Below are 21134 nucleotides of genomic sequence, written 5' to 3' on the forward strand. Positions count from 1 at the left end.
GAGGGATGTCAAAAAATATTGAGACAAGATTGATGACTATATGCGAATGTGGTTTTTATTGGTGAAAATATTAGGCATCCAAAGAGGGTAAAAACCTAAGAGAGAATCAACTATAATAATCCACCTACAAACTGGTAAAACTATGTGAGAAATCAATATTTCATCTCACTAAACATTCAACATTTTACAGTCAAACAAATAACATTATTTTGTCCTCCAAATATAATTGGAATAAATTCATGCTCATGAAAATACATAAACCATAGCTCCACTGTAGAAATATGGTTAGTTACATCATAATCCTAACAATGTAATTAATGTACTTTAAAAATTTTTTAATTTTAAAAGCATAAGTCTGGGCTTTTCCTTCTGTGTGATTGCACTGAAGATACATTTCTACCAAAATCTAAAACGAGACATTACCCCAAAGTGTAATTTTTCTCAACTGTACAGATAACAAAGTCATTGAACCTTATAAATCGAGTTTCAACATTTAAACATTTAAAAAAGATATTCCTAAATACAGAGAAACTGTCATAAACCAGAGGAGACTGAGGAGACATGAGAACTAAATGCAAGGTGATATACCTTAATGTAGATCCTGGAACAGAAAGAGGATATTGATGGTACTGGTAAAATCCCATTAAAGTCTGGAGTTTAGATAATAATAAAAGCAAGCAAATACAAAAATTTAATTAACTAGTTCCTAGGTTTACACGGGAGTGTGCATGATTTCATTTTTGTAAGCACAGAATAAAAATATGTCCATTAGTAGTAACACAAATGCCCATAAAAATAACGTCAAAGAATGAACAAACTTGGATGACATGAAGCATCTACCAATTTAGTACATTTCATATTAAATTAGAGGGATACCTGTACGCCCATGTTTATTGCAGCACTGTATACAATAGCCAAGAGTTGGAACCAGCCCAAATGTCCATCATCAGATGAGTGGATAAGGAAAATGTGGTATATCTATACAATGGAATACTGCTCTGTTACAAAAAAAAAAATGAAATACTACCATTCACAGCAACATGGATGGACTTAGAGTGAAAAAAGTCAGGCACAGAAAGAGAAACATCTCATGTTCTCACTTACTTGTGGGAGCTATAAATAAATAAATAAATACACAAACAAATAAATGGTGGCTGCAGGGGAAGAAGACACAACAATCACAACAATTCCTTGAACTTATTAAGACAAGTGAACAGATATGATGTTGGTGGGGGGGAGGAGTGAGTAGGAGGGGAGAAAGAGGAATTGATAAAGGGACATGAAAATCAACTACATTGCATATTGATAAATTAAAATTAAAAAAATAATAAATTAGATGTGTGAAAATTTAAGGCAGAGACTTGAACCACACATAGGGATATTTTCATTACAAACAAGTCCCAAAAACAAGGTCACAAACTCATTATCTATTTAACCAACCAGACTTCAGAAATGTGAACAGAAAAGGAATTCACTTTAGGCTCCCAACCAAAGCAGACAGTATTTTTTTCCACACAGATTTTCAGGACCATTTACTCTGATTTATAACTGAACATTTTATATTTGCACTCGGGATTCCTTACCCTCCTTCAAAGATTTTAATTCGGATTGGCTCAGTTTGTTTGGATCCAATGTCTTTATCTCCATGAATATCTCCTTTCCCTCTCTCCTTTAAGATAGTTCCCACTAGTTTCCTTTCTAGTTTGCTGCCAAATAAAAAGGATGCATCAGGTTTCATCTGTAGGACAAGAAGAGAGAGTCATTTCACAAGCTTTCTCTAAGACACAGTAGCCCATACATCCCACTCTTCTAGAATCTCTGAATTTAGGAATTAGCCTAAATTCCATGCTAAAAGGCCATGGGCTGGTTACATAAAATAAGGGATAGCAGGGATAAAATCAGGGGAAAATGACAATTTTCGCAAAATAAATTCAACATTTTGTTAAAAAAATATACTCAGCACTTACGCTGTGAAACACTAATAAAGACTTGACACTTCTATGCTTTGAAGTAGCAATTAAAACAATTATTAATGAAGGAAAGAGTCTCAAAAATTATTGAAGGAAAAATGATAACTGACATAAGTCAAAATATATTTTCCAGTCCTCCAGTTGCTTCATTATTAATTTAGCATACACTCCAAAGTGCCCCTTATTAATATTTTTATAATTTTACATGAAAGGCATTGATTGTTCACATGGGAACAAACCAGCCAATAACTTGGAAAAAAAAGTTTTGAAAGAGATACATAGAAGATTAAATTTTAGTGGAAAGTATTGTCCCTGAGAACAAGCCTTCTGACAAAGTTCAGTTTGCAGAGTTCAGTTCTGACACCCTTCACGCCTCCCTCTGACCTTTCTTTCAGCATCCACTCCCTGTTCTACGTGCCGATTGCACAATCCCTGAATTCCTCGCACAGGTCAGAAGGGATAAGAACCCACAGGAATTAGTCCCAGTGGTAGAATTTCATGGCATCTGAGTACAGGAGACACTTCCAGTCTTTGGGACTTTCCCCAGTACCCTCAGATCTAAGTGCAGTCAGTGGCTTCTCTCACCCCTGGGGAAGGCCGATGTTGCAGAGAACTCCCCAACTCTGATATCAATTTCTCTTGTATTTTTAAGACCTTATAGCCTTCACTAGGTAGTCTGCTCAACAATCAGATCCACAACACAGAATGCTTTCTAAAACAATATTTGTTACCTGAGCAAACTGTTTCCAAGCACTCGATGATGTAAGCTTGCCAGTTCCCGGCCTATGCATAGCAGCCAGAGTATAAATTTCTGCGGTGATTTTTTGCTTGGACCTCAGAAGAGCCAGTGTGGTCTTGGTGTTCAATCCCGATGGGTTTGGATTACAGGAACTAATGCACCATGAAGCATAAACCGAGGATTTAAAGGTGGCCTGTTGTACATAATTGGGTTTTGTATAATTCAGGAAGCACCAACTCACAGTAGTTGTTGTCCGCAGACTGGGGAACTGAAGAATCTGCTGGATATCTGCCACATCCGTGAAAAGAAGAGTGGAGTTTGCCACGTTCCCACTCGGGTCAGGCGCCATGTGAACCAGCATGCCAACAGGAGGCTTCTGGCCCCTGCCTTCCTCCTCGGGCTGACCGTCTCCCGTCTGCAGCGAAGAACTCTGTGGGCTCATGCTCATGTCCGATGCTGCCTCATCAATATCTAACTCATCTGAGGACTCCTTGCTTTCCGAAGGCCCACTGGACTTTTGTCCCGGAGGGAGTGTCCCGCTGCTGGGTGGCAACGGCTCCCGGGAGGACAGGCTGGCAGACGGGTGGTCTTGAGAGGAGGAGGGCGACAGAGAGGAGAACGAAGATGACCCCGATGATAAGCCATCCTTTGGCTCAGAAGCACACCCTTGTCGAACCAGCTGCGGTTTCTGGGGGCGGGAGAGACCCTTTTTGATGTCTGAATTGGTTAGCTCCACAGCACTGAGCTCCTCAACAATCTGTCCATACATCTTCTCTTCTTTGACCCTTTTCTGCTGCTTTGTTTCCATGAAGAGCTCCAAGCTGCTGGCAGGAGAAAGCATGCGCTTGCTACCTCCCAGGGTGGTGACGCCATCAGAGGTGGAAGGTAAACATAAGGGGATGGAGGACTCTAAGCCAAGGGGTAAGGTCTGAGGTACTTTCCAAATAGGGTATTTTTCCAAGCCTGCATGCTGCCCTAGCACCTGGGCGATGTTAAATCCTATCCCTTGCATGGCTGAGTTGGTTACCAGTGTTTTTTGGGTCATGTTCTCGTCGACTTTGCAGATGACAATTGCAGGACTGTTCTGCCCAAGCATCTGAGAAATGCTTGTGTACATGACACTTCCATAGGATGGTACATGTGTCTGGATCCGAACGGGAACCACTGTGCCCGGTAAGGATTGTAAAGGCCCAGCGGCACTTGCCAAGGCAAAATCTTCTTGAAGAACTTGCTCGGAGGGGGTTTCAGTTGACTTACTGCTCTGGTCTGATGGAAACTTTGGAAGAAGGCTCTTTGAGTGTAGCCCTGATGTGCCTGAATAACATGGGTATGTTTGCTCCTTCGTGTGGGCATAATCAGCAGATTTCTTTCCAGTGTGCTCTAAGGGGTAGCTAGAATGAGCTTCTGCTTGGAAAGGCTTGCCATAGCTCTTCTGAGGGTGCTGAGCGAAGGGATGCGCTAAATGTGCCTGCCACCAGGGAGACTGCTGAGCTGGCAGGTGAACCATGCAGACGGTGGGATACTGAAACTGAAACAAGGCATTCTGGATCGGAGAAAATGGAATAGTCTCTTGATGTGGAAATAAATGTGGCTGTTCAGATAAGTGCTTACTTGTCATATACGACGTTGGTTGCATCAAGGGATTTCTCAAAGACTCCTGACTGTCCATGTGCATAATCTGTTGCTGGGCCAGGTGCAGTGGCCCTGTGGTTAGCGGGGCACAAGGGCCTACCACCTGCTTGCCTGGGTCCTCTGCCTGGAGAGGAGGAAGCACAGAGGACGGGCCGGGGTGCCAAGTGGACCTGAGGCCGGCGTGCAGATGCTCCATCTGCTCCTGCTTGACACTCTGATCCATGCCAGCCTCACCCTGGGCAATTTCTGGGGAGCCACTGAAAGAAGCCTGCCGCACCAGGAAACATTTCTTCCTCTCCCGTGATGGTGATAATGTTGAGGCCGATGCTCCCGCCACGGGGGCATGGGACAGATTCCCATAATCAAAGGATTTGCTCCGAATTTCTGGGATTTCTGTTGGGTGAGGACAAGGCATCTGCTCTGATGAGCAGCGTCTCATTTCCTTTTGATGGTGATGGCCTGGGACGGACAAGGAGTACGAACCAGCAGGGACAGTCAAAAACTCCGAATGCTTCCCAAACTCATCCAGTTTAGGGGGTGCGGTAAGTTTAACAGCGTCTTCTCTTTCAAAAGACATTGAAAAACTGGAGCTGTGGGACAAGTTGCTTTCTTGACTGGGGCTGCGGGAGAGGCCTGTGCCTGTGGATTCAAAGCTGGACTCCCCTGAGGAGTGCTCCATGTCTGCAAGTCGCAAACGCTTCTTTTTGGGAGGCAACTTCTCAGCGGGGAGCTGGGAAAGGGTTTCACTTCTTTGGGGCCACTGGAATTCCTCTACGGGCTTCTCTGGCTCTCTACTCTGGGCTTCCTTCTCCTTCTCTGGTTTGTCAGGCTCCTCAGTTACTCGAATCTCAGGAACCTGGATGTTGTGCTGGCGAACTAACCGGGGCTGTGTGTGGTAGGACTGCTGCTGTACCTGCTGAGACGAGGATGGCTTTCCCCCACTTTCTGCACTATCCCCGGGGGGAGTCCACTCTGGACTCACCGGAGCTTCTGAAACCTCATTGTCACATGTCTCAGAAGGTGAAGGGGCTTTCTCTGGTGCAGAAGCTACGAGTTCGGCTGACTCAGACCTTTCAAATGAATTGGGTCGACTCAGCGAGTTTGTGTGCTGAATCACAGAAATCACATTTCCAGGAGGCTTCCTGCCCCCTAGGTCTGAAATCTTGTCTGAGTCAATGCCTGAAGGTGATTCCTCTGACCCAAGAGATGGACTTCCAGACTGCAGTTGGAGTCGACATGGGTCAAAGCGCTCAGAGTGACCATGAGAAGTGGTCTCGTGTCCAGCCATGGCAAATCCACTCCTAATTCCTTCCTGTATCTGCAATTTGGGGTCATACTCTGAGGGCATCATGCCCATGGGAGTGCTTACAACGCTGCTGCAAATCATGGGGGTGTCCTCTTCATCTCCCACACTCTTCTCTTTCCGGCGTTTCCTATTTTCACATGTAGTTCCAAACATGGTTGGCAGCCCCTGCAATGGCACCGAGGGGTCCATGAAATATTCTCCACCATGTTTTAAAGAACTTAAGCAGGAAATGTCCCGGTAGCTTTGCTTTGGTGTTTCAGAGTCCTCCCACTTCTTATAGGGTTTCCGACAGACATCATAGTCATACCCAACCCTATCCCCGGGAACCAGTTTCTTTTCCTTCAAGGATGAGCTGGAGATACATTTTGACATCCTGCCATGGTGCTCAACTTCCACGTGCCCCTCCTGGACTGATGGCAGCTCAAACGCCGCTTGTCTCCTTAACATGCGCTGAGGGGGTATGCCCACAGTCCCTGGATAGAACACATCGTCCGAACTAGTCATCCTCTCATCGAATGAGTGACTTCCTCTCAGAGAAGGAGGGATACTTAAATTAGTTGCTGAAGAGGTTGGCATTGAATTGCTTCTAATGAGGGGTGAAGAGTCCACAGGAGCTTCTAAGAGAACTGGGCTACTGCCTTGGAAATTTGCTGGATAAAGTCTTCCTTCATTTCTGATAGAGGATTGGATAGTCTGGGGCTGTCTGGACTCACTGTTGAACTTAGTGGATTTCAGCATGCTTGTCTGACTGGGGTCAACTTCTCCCTGGCTTGGGATCAGCTGAGAGACAGGATCTTCAAACATTTTGATGTCTAACCTGGTGTTTACATGAGGTAATGGTTCCATTATGCCCTTCCTACCCATGGTGGCACGCTCCTGACTTGTGGTCGTAACACTGAGTGCATTTCTCGGACTCAGCCGACAGTATTTTCCAAAGATGATTTCTTCGTAAGACTTTGCATTTGTATTGGGAGGGCTTATTTGCTGCTCTGCACTTTCTGAGCGAGAAAAGTAACCAGAATCAGTGCTTCCTTTACTGTGCGGGCTCAGAAGGTTGAGAGATGGCTCAGAATCTTGTCCTTTCTTCTCTGACAGTCTTAGTGCAAGTTTCTGTTTAACTGTGTGAGAGTCATCAGCCTTAGTATTTACAGACGGATTTGACAGCATATCAGAGCTGATGTACGGAGAGCTTTCATTAGGTAGGGGAATCCCACTTTTGGGGATGATCAAAATCGGCACCTTCATTGGACCTCCCAGGGATTCTTCCAATGATCCATGATATCCCCCTCTACTGGCAATATCCAATGGGATGGGTGGGCCAGGACTCATTTTGTCAGAAGCCTCGGCAAATAAAGAACTCTCCTCATCTGTGTCTGTACTCTGTTCACCATCTGAATGTATCTCTGCTTCTACATCAATAAAACCAGCCTCTAGGTCCAATTTAGATACAGCTGACTCTGTGAAAGGTACTAATCCTGCCTTAATTGCATGGGCATGTGACTTCCTGTGCTTGTATAAATTGCTCTTTGTCTTGAAAGAGAAGCCACAAGGTATACATGGATATGGCCGCTCACCAGTATGGGACCTGATGTGTTTTTTCAGGACGCTTGGTTTGGCACATGCCCTGCTGCAGTAGGGGCAAATATACTTGCCGGGCTTTTTGGGTTTGTGCTCTTTCTTGTGAGCATCTTCTGCCTGTTCGATACTTTTCTGGGAGTACTGGCTATAAGCAGGGTTCAGACTTGAAATCTTTTTTCTAGGATAACCACCACCATGGCCATGGATAGGAAAAGGGAATAAGTCCTCGGAGGCAACTGATGGCAAAGGGCCAGGGAAAAGCCATGGAGGGCCTTCCAGGCTCTGATGTGGCTTGGTGCTGTGCATGACCCCCTGTGGCAATGAGGGCTGAGGGAAGGAGAGTGAATGTTGGCATGAGTAAGGACTCGGACGGTGTGGCGGGTATTGCTTCTCTGCAACTTGCTGTACCACTTCACCAGGTGAGGCCAGTGTCCCAGAACCAAACAGTTGTGCTGATGCTGGGTTTCCGATTTGCTCAGGGTCTATCTGTGGCTGCCGCTGTCCTTCTTGACTGCCAAAAGTGCTCATCTTAATAACAGCTGATTGTTCCTGTCTCCATCTACCTGATGCTTTCTCAGTTTCTCCAGACCTTGAGGTAGCTTTTTGTCCTAGAGCTGTGTCCCCAGTGTCCATTTTGTTATACAAGGTCTTAAGTGCTAGTTCCCTTGAAAGCTGTGCAGACTCATAGAGTGTCTCCAAAGCTGTGCTTTTTAAAGCTTCGTTGCCTCCATGTTCCAGGGTGTCTGCAAACTTGCTGATTGCTCCTTCTCTCTGGAACCTTCCACACCCACCCTGTAGTCAATGGGCATTAGATGGGACTGTCCTTGAACCAGGGCTATAACACAGTTCTCTCCATTGTAGAAATGTCCATCCAAAACCTAAGTGCAAACCTACAAAGATTTTTTATGGCATTTGAATACTTTCAAGGATGAAATTTGGATGACGAATAGTCTAGGAGAAATGTTGCTCATCAACTACAGCAAAGTTCAATTGCCAGTTTCACTGAGACAAAATGACCTGAAGGAAAAGAAAACACAAAGAGATTGTCATAAGTTATTCAAAAAAGAAACCAAAACCAATTCTAAATAACCAACCTGAAACTGGATAAGTTAAAAATGTATTTTTACTCCAAGGAATTCTTTTTATAGCTGTTACATTAACTCCACAATGAAAGGATATCAATTTCAAACAGCATTAACTAATAAGCATAAATCTCTTTCATGTTTAAATTTTGGCTATCATTTTAAATACTAATTTTAGTTAGAAAAGTATTTGAAGGAAATCTCTTTATAGATATTATTTATAAAATCATAAGATTTTTGAAAGCCTTCATTAAAAAAATCCAGAGCTATTCCTAACCAAGTTTTATGACTTGAATGCTGAAGTATATTACATATCTCTACATAGAGATATATTTTATGGCTTAATATAAGATACATACTTATATATGATATATAATGTATAACATATTAATATAGGTATAATGCAGTATGAACATGCACATATGAATATATAAATACATGTTTTATATAATATATATGATAAATATGTTAATATGAAATATTTTATATAATATAGAGATGGTATTTCAAAAAGTTCATGGAAAAATAACATTGAATAATACGAATAATACAAATTTCCACGAACTTTTAGAGGTACCCTTGTATTAATATAAAATATAGATATATTTTATATTTCACAAACAGTGATTATTAAAGCTAGATCAGGTTACTAAGAATCAAAGATTGTCCCAGAACTTTGGAAAAGCTAGAAGAGTGCATCTAAACAAAGCAATTATAAAACCTTCATAATATGGAAAACAAAGCATATTTGGGCAATAGTTTGAAGGGACGATTTAAAAATAAAATGATTACCTGAACGGTTTAGAGTTCTCATGAGCATGATTGTCCTGACGCTTCCTGTGCACAAAATAAATGCAAAAAATTGTTCCATTAATATAGCATTGCTATACACATATACAAATTCTAATTTCCAGTTCATTATACATAGGGTTCACAATGCTATGTACCCTACGACAACAGGAAGAAACTTCTTCAGAACAAACTACACTAGAAAAGTAAATCTTGTACTGACCTGTCCAAAAATAACTGAAAAACAATTATTAAAAGGTCATAATAATATATTTTAAGGTATATGATTATTATATCAAAACATGTTAGTTTTTTTTAAATGGTCAGCTTAATTCTAATTCTTTTTTTAAAAACTATATTTTGCTTTATTTAAATAACATGTGTATATACTATAGTTTTTTTCTTTTTTTCGTTTTTTTGGCAGCTTGCCGGTACAGGGATCATAATCCTTGACTTTGGTGTTACCAGGCTGTCCTCTAACCAAACAGAGCAAAGCGAAGGAGTCCTCTAGATAATGGTGAATGGCTCAAGGAGACTCAACAACTTAGTAACTATTAGATTTTAAGTGAATTCTCAACTTCCATAAGGGAGTGGTCAGTGCAGTACCCAGAGGATTCTCAGAATTTCAATGCTAAATTGTATTAATTATGATAGAAGCTGAGATGTCTCCTTGATAGGCAAAGTGGCAGAGTTTATCAAAATAAGAAAGCTCATATCCTTTGGCCCAGAAATTTCATTGCTGATAATTTACCCTCACAGATGTACCTGCACAAGTACACAAAGATATGTGTACAAGAACTACTCAATCATAAAAATGAGCCATTTAAAAACAATGAGCCAATACAGAAATTCATTCAGGAGATAACAACATTAAATGAGAGAAAAGCTCGTTGCACCGTAGTACATATATTATAGTCCTATTTGTGTAAAAGAGAAACAGCCAGTAAACAGAAAATTCCTGTGAGGATGCCAAGCACCTTCTAACAGTAGTTAAACCACAGAAGTGGAATCAGGGAGTCAGACCAAGGGGAGAGAAGAAATTTTTACATTTCACTTTATGATTTTTGGTAATTGTAGTTTTTGTTTATTTTTCTCAACATGAGCATGTTTACCTTTTTAAATACAATACTGGTTAATAAAAAGATGCTACCATGCAAATGTACTGCAGATTCTCAAACCCAAGCTCAAGTACTGGTCTTCTTTCCACGGCCAATTTGCTCCCTAATAGAGTTCTCAACTGTGCTGAGGATAAGAGGAGCTGCATGTTGAAAGGGGCAAAGAACATGGAAGTTCCCATAGGAACAAGTCTTTGGATGAGAAATCAGTATCCCCCAGATATTTGTAGCAAGACATCTGTAACCAAAAGTTCCTTCTACTAATAGCCATGAAACACAATAGATTTGTAAAGCCGTTGTCAAAAAAAAAAACTAAACAAGCATATTAACCACAGTGATTTCATAAGCATCCCTCTCTGTAGGAAATGCAGGAAAAACTGAAAGAGAAGTAATGGCCTTACATTCCAATGCAAATTTACTTCTGCCAGTCCAGCAACCATGCTAACAAGAAGAATACACAATGTTGAATCTAAATTAGCTGAATTTTGTGCTTAACTAAATATTTAAGCTTCATGTAGAGACAACCTCTGTCGGACTTTTAGAGGTGAATAACACCCTCTAAAATGGAAGTAACAGTATATTTCCCATTTAAGACAGAAACACATGTGTCGTCAGTTAGGACTCCGAGCTTAAACTGAATAATTTCAGTTTAAAATACTTTTTCAAATTTAATATTTTATCATGGTATTGATCTATGTATGCGGTTCTACTGCTAATAATAACAATGATAATGGCTGTCATTTACTGTGCATTAACTATGTGCCAAATACTGTTACAGAGTTTCATATACATTATCTTATTTGATCTTCATATCAGCCCTAAGCTAGAGGTATTATTATGCCTATTTTACAGTTGAGGATAATGCTTATGTAGGTTGAGTGTCAGACCAGAATTCAAATCTAAGTTTAGTCTCACCTTCACCCTTCATTAAGTTTTTCACAGATTAAAATAATATATCTTCAATAATATTTTCCCCTAAATATTTTCACTTAACTTCAATATTTGAAATGCCTGAACTTTTATTAGTTCTGGGAGAATATATATGAGCTTTGCATGTTTGTAGTACAGAAAGTGGACCTCAAATACCATTTCCTCGAAATTTAAAAAAAATCCATAATTTAGATAATGTTCAAAACATGTATATTAAAGTATTAATGACAAAAGCTTCTTTTGAGAACATGATAAATTCCCATGATTTCCCTTTGTTCTTTGAAAATCATCACGAAGGAAAATAACCTCACAAGTGAAAATTAGGCATATACCACTTTCCATCCTTTGGTAGACACAGAATATATAATTTTGCCTAAAATATAAACTTCAAATTAAATAAGTCATAAATTTTATTAAAAACAGGACTGAAATAATAAATTTAATAAATTATTAAATAGAGTATGTTTTTACCTAGCAATGAGGTAATACCTTTATAAAACAGACATTTAATTTTTATGGTTTACCATGAGAAATCAAGACCATTACACCCTAAACTAGACATTTACAATTCTTATTCGTTATGGACATCTCATACAATAGATGCACCAAATAACAGTCAAGAACAACAATATTTTGCTATCAGAGAATAGGCTAGAAGATAAAGAAAGATGTCTTACATAAAATTCAAAAGCAGATGTCTAATAGTGAAAACAAAACTTATCTTGAACCTTAATTGTTGGGTTTAATTTTTAGGAGAAGGAGGCTAATCAAAAAAAGTCATATCTACTATTTTATTAAAAAATAAAATTCAATTTTGCTAAGGTTAACATAGGATCATCCTATATTCCAATAGCATTTATTATCCAGAAGGTGTTTAAGATTCCAAACTTTGATCCCAGGAAAAAACATAATAACTCAATTATGCAAATAGCTTCTGTAAGGAAAATCCCTTCCTTTTAAATTTCTAAGACAAGCCTTCTTAAGTTGCCCCCACCATTTCATCAGGAAACTAGACGATAGCCCGCACCATGCTTCCTACTCCTGGGTTGTTCAGGAAGAGATTCTGTCTTTGTGTCTGAGTTGGAGGTCCCAACAGTACAGGACCCATCTGGTCCACATTCTTCTGAACTACAATGTCTAACTTTTGACTTCAATCAAAATCAAGGCTTAAGAATATTACTAGGGAATTGGAAACCCTTCCTATTGCACTCAAACCTTTTACAATACATTTTAATCATATTTGAGGATGTATTATTCTTTCCAACACTATCCTTGTGGAGCCTTCAACTAACTGCTACCATAAAATCAATTCCCCTGGAGTTTCTGAGAAAAAATGAATGATGGAGAGTTTTGGGAATTTACTGATCACATTCATGAGCCATTAAAAATGCAGACTGTTTCTATTAATCACTTGTCTACAGTTGCTTTATTTTGTAAAGGAAATCATGTGCATCACAGATCTATATTACTGTGCATGACATTTCTTTCTCTTTAAAACCAAGCAGGTTTTGGGAGTATTCAACAGTATCTTTGCTGCACTGCTCAACTGGTATTGAGGAAAAGAAATTCACTTTAAAACCGGCTTTCAAAGTTTGATCCAAGAATTGATAATGACATTTGTCTTTTTATGTTAGGTGACACTTTTACTAAGTGTTCGAACTCTTCCAAAAATGGCATAAATTCATGAGCTCGTGTTCTATTACAAAAAATATATGAAAGTGTTTATAGATGGGAAAACATTTGTATAAGTATACTAATGAAGGAAATCTACAGTAAGTGGATCACTGAGTCTGGGAAAATATTTTCTTTGGACCTCATGATATTATTACAATCACCAGATGTATCATTGTATACATCTGCAATTTTGGTTTAATTTTTTCCATATAGATCTACTTAAAGCTATTAAGATCTATAGCAATGTGGTTATTTCTCAATGATCATGTAGATTCATTTTTTTTTCAGAGTATCTAATAGTATGTTAAAAGTAAATTCCAGTTTTCCAATCAACTTATGTTAAAAAATGCAATATGAGAGCAATTCTCATATGAAAAAAAACCAGCTAGTTATCATTTTATTCACTGAGGCTTCTTTTTATGGTAACCAAACCCACACAGTCATTTCTGGCACCCACTGCCAACAAAGGAGCGGTATTCCAAACACAGTTACACATTCACATTTAAAATTTCCCCTAATGTTTTTGAGTGCTATGAAAGGAGTAAGATATTTTACCAGAGGATAAAACTCAGAGGATATGACTTTTGGGTTTCCTGTTGATGGTACTACAGCCCACAGGAGTCCTCCAGTCAGTAAAGACAGGCAGTATCTAACAGGCTCATCACATATCTGAGAGGGGGCAGTGTGGAAAAAGATATTACCCTCTTCATGGCTATTTCAGTGGTAATGGAACTAAAGGAACTGAAGCAGAAGAAAAGAAAATGATATTACATGAAAGAGTTGCCATTTTTCTAAAAGTGTGCCCTCTCCTTTGGCCACTCTTCATAGTCCCACTCAACTGAATGTAGTACCCAGTTAAATAATTTCTCCAGACAGTCCCAGAAAGAAAAGGCACAGAAGCAGCCTCCCATGTAGACCTCCAGAGAGGTCCCTTCAGGATAACAGCTGGGTGGGATTGGCAGGAAGGCAGGCTTGCTTGCAGATGAATAAAGACCTACAGTATCCAGGCTTGTCAATCTGAGATCTTTTGCTTAGAAAAACACTATCTTGGAAAAAAAACTTTACCTCAGGAAATTAATCATTACTTGAATGGTGGCAAGAGTCAAGTGAGCATTAAATAATAACATCCTAAATAATAATGGTATAAGACTGGCAACAAATATCACTTCTCTACTTCCAATATTTTAATAATAAAATATTTTTAAAAATTAAAACTGTTATTTGCTCTCTTTTTGAGAATTTGGTGGTATTACACTTATAAACGAAATATATCTTGTGATAGTAATCACTGAATGACATTTTAGAGGTGGCATCCATATATTTGTTTTAAAAATGCCATCGATCAATTATAAAATATTTTAATACGTGAGCATCTCAGAGCACTGCTGATTTAACACTGTCCCCACTACTCACTACGACGCTGACCGCCTGACCACCGCTCAGAGTGTACGTGCTTAGAGAGCGCCAGATGAAGGGAAAAGGACCTACCAAAAAAGCGTGACCAGTGCCAGAGTCCAACTGAATACAGACTTATTTCCACAGGATGATTTTAAAAGGCACTTTCCTGAGAGCCAAATTCATTATAAATGCTTCTTTTAGTAAGATTTCCCATAACAACCTCAGTTCTCCCTAACATGAGCAAGTCGCCAATATGAGAAGAAGATTGTATATTATATAAAACCCTCCTAGCAATTCAGAGAGCTTTGGAGAAAACTACAAATATTGTGAAGATCGCCCTCTAATTTGAGATACATAAAATCTAATTTGATATTTAAACCCTAATAGGAAACTGAACTATATTTTTCCACCTGGGCTGCAATGCAGACATCATTGCAGATATTTGCAGAGTTTGCATATTTAGTCAAGACATTTATGACTTATTTTGATGATAGAATGCTGCTTTAAATATTTTGTCAAATTTTTAAACAATTTTTTTACAATTGTGATTTCACTTTTCTAGTGAAATGTTTTCTCATTATATAGGAAAAGTTATTAGGATTTACTAAGCAGAATTTCACATGAAAATAAACTTTGCCAGAATGAAATTCTCTCAAATGAGGTTACTTCCATTAGGGAGGTTATATCAAAACTGCTCTATTATGAAAGACATAATTTAAAAAACCCAAAATGGTCACAACATTTTTTTCTCTAAATAGAAAATGTTTCTTCCCCAACTTGATGACCAAGTCAGTTTACATATAAGTTCATGGTAGGCCCAAACTACTTTTATGTTAAATGTAAAAACAATGGAATAAAGTAATAAATTTAAGTTATTAACCTGTTATCCTCATATCAAAACACTGCATCACAACCGCCGTTGCTTTCCAAGATGCCAACTCTCCCCACAGGAACTCATGCACTACTTCTGGGAATCTGAAAGATAAATAAGAAGATTTAAAAGATGATGACATTTGCAATGAATTTAACAGGCGTGATTGTTCTTCACCCACAGAAACTGCTTTCCTTTCAGAAAGAAAATTTGGATCTGGAGCTCCCAAGAAGCCATCCTTATTTTCAAGAAAAAACGTCTTTTCTTTTAATATAGTTTAAATCTTTTGAATAAATTTTTGTATTACTTGTAACAGCGAAAGTAGAGGTAATTACAAAAATAATGCTAGAGTTAAAACTTAATGTATTGGGACCAGAAATTATGCCTCCGTAGTCCATGATACTGATACCGTTCTGCCTTTAAGCTGGGATTTCCACAAAACTTCTTTTGGTGCATCAGCAACTACACCTCACAGGAGGTCATCTCAGATAACCTCGTTGAAAATTCTTTTCTATAGTTTGTTTCAGCAATGCTATATTCTGTATCAAAATTAATTTCAGAACTAGGAATCCAAAGCCAACCAAAGTAATATCCTAAGCGAAAAAAGGGACTTTCTCATACTTGTTATTAATATTTATCCAAGTCTGATCGATAGAAATTCATGGAAGATCAAACTACTTAATCCAAGTAAATTAATCAATCAATCATCTTAAGGTGGTTTATCTCTCAGTACAAAGGGCCCATGTAAAAATATTACTACACTACCCATAGATGGTTATTATATATTTGTTATTTTTAAAAGACATTGCTCTTTCTTCCTAACAAGTTATAACCAAAACCCTTATTGGAAGGAGAAAAGCATGAAGATAGTTAAAATGCCTTTCTCAGTACCACTTAATATGAGCATTCGAAGTGCTGAAAGGAAGTAGTTTGCTTTAATGTCCCCCCTCCTTTCCTTACGTCACTGCAATAGCACTTCAGGACACCCTGTGCACTTTGAGACATGAATCATTATAAGCAAGTAGGCCCACTTGGTTCCTCAAAAGACACAAAAGGTGCAAAAATAGCTTCAGCAATTGAAGCAAAAACCACGTCAGCAACCAGATGAATGTGGGTGGTCAGATAAGATTCTGTTGCTGCAAAGGGCAAATTATTAAGCAAATGCTAGATTTATTTTCTTTTTTAAGCTTTGTTCTTCTTGCCTCAAATCAACCATTTGCTGGCACTCAAAATGACACCTAACAAACTCTACTATTCTCAAAATTGAAAGTATCATCAACACCAAAGAGCATGATTGATTAACATTGAAGGAATAATGGTGATATCCCCCTCCCCACCAAAATACATACATGTTTCAAAAGATAATTAACTATTTCTATATTTTTTAACTCACCAAATATCATCTTTTTAAAAAAAAAATCAAATTAAAGTGCTTCAGAAAAAAACCAAAAACTGTGCCTTGCTAATATAACCTCAGTGTTATACAGTGTAAAGCATGGCATCCCTCAGAAAAAGAGAAGAAATCACTGAGGTATTTTGCACTCTGAGCAAAACTCACCCAAGACATAAATGGGCCGGGATTCTATAGATATAGTGATTTATAGGAAACCATAACTTGCCATATTCGGTGACTACATATGACTGGTAATCCCACAGTCACTGAACTAAGAGGCGAGAAGGGAAAGGAAGAGCTTAATTCTCCAACACCCACACCCTTCAGAAATCATTTCTACCAACAAACTCCACAGGCAAAACAGGGCACGTGAGTGGTGACAGGTGCAACGTACTCAATTCTGACTCTGTTTTTCCAGTCCCACTTTCTGAGACTGTGGTTACTGGATACGGGAAACACTTGTCTTACAACATGCACATATATCTAAAATTCTAGATTACAGAAGATCCCCCTTTCCACCCAATAACAGATTCAAAAATTGGTTATGTTGTACGACTACAATCCGTGACCTCTTTAATGTTTGGTTTTCCCTTAAAGAACAAAAAAGCAATTGTAATAATGTCATACTTACCCTTACCTTACAGAAACTTCCAGATATTTAGGGAAATCTTAAAGCAAAAAATCCAGATGATGCATGAAAGATATGATACCGATTTTAATGATTTTGCATAAGTCATTTTGTTTAAATTGGAATCAGTAATGGCCTCTTTACAAGAGAGGTAATTATTATTATTATTAAAATCAAGATACCATCTGAGAAAATTATTTTTTGCATTAATTTTAAGTGAGTTTTTGTAGTTCAGTTTCTCCATCAAAATAAAAGAAAAATCTTTCCTCAAACAGCTCTTGAGAATGTAGTGTGATAATTCACATGTGTGTTCCCTAGAAATCAATAATCCACATAGTACACTATTTTTAAAAAATGAAAGAGGCTAGATTTTCATTTCTTTAGTTTTAGGTTATTAGATTCATAATAAATTACCAGGCAATGAAAATTTAATATTTAATAAAACTAACAAGTTTTCAGAAATAGTGCTAATATATCTTGTTAATAAATACCTCAAGTCATTTAAGATTCTTTCTTAAATATGAGGTGAAAATTATCTTTCACTTTGCTAAGTACAGGATGATTTTTGTTGGCCTGCAAGTTTATGGAAAAGACCCTTGAAAATATTTTCCAATCCTCTATCCTATTTGTAACTAATACTTGGAAAGTTTGGGTATTATTGTTAATATCTCAACACTTTCTCAGCCTTTTTACTCTTAGAGGAAAAGAAATCCTTGGGCATGAGATATTTATTCTTGGATGCTTACAGGTTATTATCACTAAGCTAAGCAAGCATAGGGTTGAGCTAATGATAGACAGGTAGACGTAGGTAGATAGACAGACAGACAGACAGACAGATAGGTAGATAGACAGATGTTTTAAAAATATCTGTTGTTGGTAGGATTCATTATTTCTATTTTCTATTCTTCCAAATTATTTTAAAACAAGGTATGGTTTAATGGTTTAACATAACTTTTGGATGAATCTTGCAATAGGCTAAGATTTCATTGGAAAACCTCTTATGCAAATAAAAATACCCATCACCCTTGTTTTCTCTGACATTAAATAAATATACATAAAATCTTAATTTTGGGAGAAGAGTTGATAAGATAAATCAATTGCACTTTAGACAAGAGCTGTTACAACTGAAAACAATTATCACTTGCACAAACTCTGAAAAAAAATGGCAAATAGGACCAGAAAACGAGATATAATAGCTATATTTCTCAGTTAAAAGGAGTGTTCAAGCATGACATATTTAAAAGAATGAACACTATTCTTCATCCACTAGAAGAGATCCTTTAATTTTATAATAGGGAGTAGAAAAGATTCAAAAGCAGTGGCTAAAGAAGAAAGGCACTGAAAGACAAATCAATGTTCAAGATATACTCCATCAATTTCACAAGCTTTTTGTAGAGAGGCATCTTTCCCCCTGTACAAAAAAAATGGATCTTAATGGGCCCACTGCTCTACTTTGGAGTGTCTAGAGTGGCTAGGAAGAGGAGGTGGAGGGGGTGCTAGCGAAGGTAAGTGGAGGCAGGCACAGGCTGGAACCACACACACATGCATGCATGCACACACACACCGATACATACACACACACACACACTTAACTTTGATCAGTATGATGACCACAAGCTAAGATCTTTAGAAACAGTTTTGACATGAAGGTAAATGTTGGGGTTGGGTTTTGAAAGAACAAGGAAAAGGGTTAAAGAGATATGACTAGAAAAGAGGGAAAGTAATTTTGGAGCACAGGCAATTCATTAGTTGGAAAAGTCAAGAAGGTGCATGGACGGAAGGACTCCCATAGAGTTTTCACAAGAGGAGGCTGGGACAAACTGAGTCCAAAATAGTCTACTTTGCCATGTTGTTTAGGTTTCTGTTTCTAAAAACTGCCTGTAAAAATGATCCCAGAGCTACAGATAGTCTGTTGCTGTTTCTCAGCAGGTAGTCAGTCCCGGGGCACAAAAGAGATATGAAACAAAGCATTCTGTAAATTAAAACGACTAAAAACAAAAAAAGCAGGTAAATGTGCATTAGTGATTGTCACTTAAGCCTCCTTAACCAGGGTTTCTGACACTTCTAGACATTTATTGAATGTCTACTATGTGCCAGAAAATAGGCTAAGTTTACAAAATACAAAAAAAGGAAAAGACAAGCATAGCATATTAGAGCTCAGAGCTTTAGGAGGGAGATACTTGTAAATAAGTTCAACAAAGCATTTTAGGTATTTTGACATTAATATAAACACTGTATGAAGGAGACCATGAAAGAGGGAACAGTCAATCCTATCTAAAGAATTAGAGAAGGATTGATAGAGGCAACAACACTGAAGTGTATTTAAAGAGAACCATGTACGCTAAAAGACAAAAGTGTACAGTTCTCAGTGTTAGATTTAGAGATAAATACATTTGTAAGATGAAATAAAAACATAAGATTCCAGCATTCCAGTTTGTTGGCAGTTGGATATACTCTATTTTAGTGTGGCAGAATATTGGTTCTAGGGGAAAAGGTGTTCTAGTTAATACAACCTTACAGTTAGGTAAAGACAACAAATAAAAATTATTTTTGCTTTAACATCTGCCACTGATTATTTTCAAAAGTACATTAGCCTTCTCCTTGAGTTAATTACAGTCTAGTGAACATAACTTAATCTTTCTTTGATGATTCAGGATCGTATAGTGTGCCCTCTGGTCATCACTCTGCACCTTGGCTGTGCTCGTCTGGTACTGGCAATGCAAACTTCTCCCCACATGGGTCCTTAAACACGAGTCTCATTTTCCAAGATCAGAATTATCGCCAAGGTTTGTTTTCTTCACCACATATTTGACATCAAGTAAGTCATATATCTGACCAACTTGTTTTCGAAGCAAATATATAACTATAAGCATCCATCACCATTTAATTGTTCAGCTTATTTTAAATCATATAGGGAGTGCTTAGTACCATGAAAGAAGTTAGAAACCACTGACTCCATCAGGAACTAACAAGTGAAAAGGGTGAGAATCAGAGAAGTCAAAGGATGTGTAGGGACCCACAGTTCATTAGGATGGTTCTGGTCTATAGCTTAGGTCTTCAAATGAAGCCAATTATTTTCCACTATCTATACTACACTTCTAATTGAAAATTTATTAATCTGATCCTATTGCAGAAACCAATTGAATGAATAAAAGAGTGAAATATAAAGAATAAAGATCTTGAACTTTGAGTGAAGAAAGATGTTTATAATCCGTTGCTATGGGTTGATTGAATTGTGTCTCCCAAAGTTCATATATTAGAGGCTTATTCTCACTGTAAGTGTTGGGTGGGAAATCCCATTATGGTAATTGAAAGGTGGTGCCTTGAAGAGGTGATTAGATTGTAGGACCATGCCATAGTGAATGGATTAATAATGGTGGTCAGGGGTGTGGTTCTGAGAGCTTTAAAAAGAGAGCATGTGAGAGTGTCTACCTCTCTGCCATTCTGCCATGTGAGACCCCTGCATTACTGCCAAGGAAGCTCTCACCAGCTGTGTTCCCCAGACATTGGACTTCCCAGTCTCTGAAACCATAAACAATAAATTTCATTTACTTATAAATTACCCAGTTCCAAGTATTTTGTTAAGAGCAACAGAAACAGACTAATACATCCATATTTCAATCAAAGAGACAAAAAATAACAGTAGCTAAAAACAATAACATCGAATTGTTTATCAATTTTTATAGAAAATAAAAATAAATTCAATGAAAATTTTCATTTTTCCAAAACAAGTAAATGGTAGCAAAATTAGATGTCAAAATAATCAATTTCTACAAGTAGTACATTATTTTGTATCCGAAACAAAAACAATTACTTAATTCATGTCCAATTTTCAGCATAAATATTTTGTTATCAAGCTTCTTATTCTCTTATAACAAAATTTTTAAAGTAAATATTTTAAGTTTAAGTACAGTCATGAGATCATCTTCCCAAAGGCAAGGATAGCTCTTTCATGAGGTAAGCCTCTTGGTTCATAAAACCAAAATTTTACCAAGCGAGGCCTGTGGAGGCATGGTGATCCCATCTCCA

The 21134-nt window shown here is 38.0% G+C and overlaps 1 protein-coding gene across 3 annotated transcripts in view; it reads right to left on the reverse strand.

Moving 5' to 3' along the window:
- Positions 1-21134, reverse strand: part of HIVEP2 (HIVEP zinc finger 2) — a 186185-nt gene that overhangs the window by 15100 nt on the left and 149951 nt on the right. For all 3 annotated transcript variants that reach the window (XM_063096407.1, XM_063096406.1, XM_063096408.1), the window contains exons 3-6: positions 15094-15188; positions 9100-9144; positions 2702-8242; positions 1584-1738 (exon numbers count right to left, since the gene is read on the reverse strand). In XM_063096407.1, coding sequence (XP_062952477.1) covers positions 1584-1738; positions 2702-7858 — 5312 coding nt within the window. In that variant the 5' untranslated portion in view covers positions 7859-8242; positions 9100-9144; positions 15094-15188. The remainder of the gene's footprint in view (positions 1-1583; positions 1739-2701; positions 8243-9099; positions 9145-15093; positions 15189-21134) is intronic.

This window comes from Cynocephalus volans, chromosome 5 (assembly GCF_027409185.1).
Source record: "Cynocephalus volans isolate mCynVol1 chromosome 5, mCynVol1.pri, whole genome shotgun sequence".
Taxonomy (NCBI): domain Eukaryota; kingdom Metazoa; phylum Chordata; class Mammalia; order Dermoptera; family Cynocephalidae; genus Cynocephalus; species Cynocephalus volans.